This window comes from Propithecus coquereli, unplaced genomic scaffold, assembly GCF_000956105.1.
Source record: "Propithecus coquereli isolate 6110/MARCELLA unplaced genomic scaffold, Pcoq_1.0 Scaffold312, whole genome shotgun sequence".
Lineage (NCBI taxonomy): Eukaryota > Metazoa > Chordata > Mammalia > Primates > Indriidae > Propithecus > Propithecus coquereli.
In genome coordinates this window covers 1,535,711-1,538,421 of record NW_012148753.1, presented here as the reverse complement: position 1 = coordinate 1,538,421, position 2,711 = coordinate 1,535,711, and the positions used below count along the sequence as shown (strand labels likewise).

Here is a 2,711-nt window from a genome sequence, read left to right as displayed (position 1 = left end):
TCTCCTACTAAATGTGCACTGGAAAATCTGAAGAAGTGATTCAGGACATATAGTTTTGGAGAATCCTCAACATTTCTATCCCGTAGAGAAGTGGATATTTAAGAAGGCTGTTTATAAACAATTAGCTTTCTAATATAAAAGTGGGCTTACATTTGATGTTATTTTTAATCTGAAAATGTTTCTGTCACTTAAGGTATAAGTCTAATGTGTAGTATTTGCCTACTCACAGCAAAAGCAAATTGTAGAACAAAAACAAGCTGAAAAATTGAGGTCATATGGTGAACAAGTTAATTGATGTTTTTATAAAAGGCTCAGCTCAGTTTATCTATATATATCAGCTCCAAATACTTCAAAGGATTTAGATGGTGAAGTTAATGATTTAATGGTCAAAAGTATATATTCAAACTTTTCAATAAAAAGAGGTCTCAAACAACTTAGGAGATTAAACTGGATGTTTCCCCAAAACTCCTGGCGGTTGGCCACTATGCTTACCCTTCTAGCTAATGGCAGAGAATAAATGAAACCACTTTAAAAAATCTTTGTAAGATTAAAGACATTTATATACAATATTGATCAGTCTAACCCATTACTACATGCAAATAGATCCTGCCAGACCAGTTCATGTAGACAAGTTATTTTTTTCCATGTCTTCTTTTAAGAATGTGCCATCTTAGTTGGGAGAGGGGAGGAAAAGATGGGCAAATTCACACCTAATGGGTACACTGCACACTGAGTGAAGGACACACTTATAACTTTGACTCAAACTGTAACAAAGCAAATTATGTAACCAAAATGTATATTCCCCCATAATATTCTGAAAAAAAAATACCATCTTGAGTATGAAATGAGCAAATGGGAATATAATTCCCATTTCAGTGAAACATAAAAATTTTGGTTCCTATATGTTTCTTAGTACCATGAAGAATAAACACTGATTGAAAACTATAGCATGCAGTAGTCAGATTACCATGTATGAATAGTCTGAATAGTCTGTGCTCATGTAGGACTTCACATTAATACCCAATGTCTTGCTTCGTTACCTTGCAGAAATGTTGGAATCCAACAATGTGATCACTTTCAATGGCTTGGCCAACAGCTCGAATTACCATACCTTCCTTTTGGATGAGGAACGAAGTAGGCTGTATGTCGGAGCAAAGGATCACATATTTTCATTCAACCTGGTTAATATCAAGGATTTTCAAAAGGTATCTTTATTCCAATATATACACTATGGTTCTTTTGAAGCTTCTAAAGTTAAATAGAATTGTCTAGCTATTAACAGCAAGACAACTGACAGAAAATTGTTTTGAATTAATATTTTATCTTTTTAGATGCAAATAAAAATAAGTCAATGTATGCAGTAAACCATAAAAATTATCAAAAAAGAAATCACAGTATTTTCAATAATCATTATAAAACATACTACCTTCAGCTTATCTTTTCATAGTTATATCATTTTCCTGCATAAAAGTAAATACTTGAAATATTATAGAAATATACCATAATTGATTTCATGTACCATGTATATCTATGTATATAAATTTATGTATCTCTCTATATTGCCAGCAAACACTGGGTTCATCAAGCCATTACCTACATGCCTAATTTGGCATGTGTTTGTAAATAAAGTTTTATTGGAGCATAAGCACTGTCATTCATTTACATATTGTCTATTTCTCCTTTCGTGCTACAACAACAAAACTGAGTAGTTGCAACAGACATCATCTGGACCACAAAACCGAAAATATTTACTATCTAGCCTTTTAAACAAAAAGTTTGCCAAACCGTTATCTAGAAAATCAGTTTTTAAACCATCAGATTTTTGCTAATGTGGTCATGTAGACAACACAGGACACTAACTTTATCCTTATTCTCTATAGTGTTTCTGACTTATTTCATTAAAAAGCTATACAATTTGAAAAATAAACACAGATTGACAAATTAGTGGAAATTATGCTACAAAGTCCACATGTACTCTAAGTCAACCATTTTCTTTCACAGTCAATATTTTTAGTCGTAGTTATCTGAGGGAAAAGGTCTTTAGACAATAGCTTTCACAAGAGTAATAGTACAATATACATTTTGGAATACATCCACTTTAGTATCTATATGAATTTTCCTTCATAATAGTGAAGACTTTAAAATGGTGTCCCTCAACACCTTGTAAGCTATCACTGATTGGATGATCATTTTTAAAAAAGTGACAGAATTGTAAAAACCATTTGTTCTGGCTGGAGAATATTGCTTATGAGATAAAATAAAGGTTTAAATTTAAAGCTGATTCATATCTTTAACAAAGCATAGCACTAAATCTAATACTTTTTCTTCTCTTCCATTATTTGAACACTAAAAATCTGACCATATGCATAAATAAATGTGATTCATTGTATATGGTCATATAAAATGGCAATGTACTTATGATATATTTCAGAATTGATATGTGACAACCTAAAAAATCACCCTGGATATTTCTTTATCTGATTTTTCAATTTGATTGTCTTCTAAACCACCTCAGATGATAGCAATAAATGCTTAAGGTTATCTTTTGTCTAAGAAAACTGGTTATTTGTTTGTTTTTCTGAAATGATAAAAATATTGACCTTAGCATCTTTGAAAAGGTCACAAAATAAGCGGGTTTTTTTTGTTTGTATTACTAGAAGGAAACCATTCTTTTATAAAATGAATGCAAAACTCTGTTGACTAAGGAATTT

At 31.2% G+C, this 2,711-nt stretch overlaps 1 protein-coding gene across 1 annotated transcript in view; it reads left to right on the top strand.

Annotated features, from left to right (window-relative positions):
- SEMA3A (sema domain, immunoglobulin domain (Ig), short basic domain, secreted, (semaphorin) 3A) overlaps nt 1-2,711 on the top strand; it is a 257,094-nt gene that overhangs the window by 64,844 nt on the left and 189,539 nt on the right. Inside the window, exon 2 of the mRNA XM_012650120.1 lies at nt 1,048-1,205. Coding sequence (XP_012505574.1) covers nt 1,048-1,205 — 158 coding nt within the window. The remainder of the gene's footprint in view (nt 1-1,047; nt 1,206-2,711) is intronic.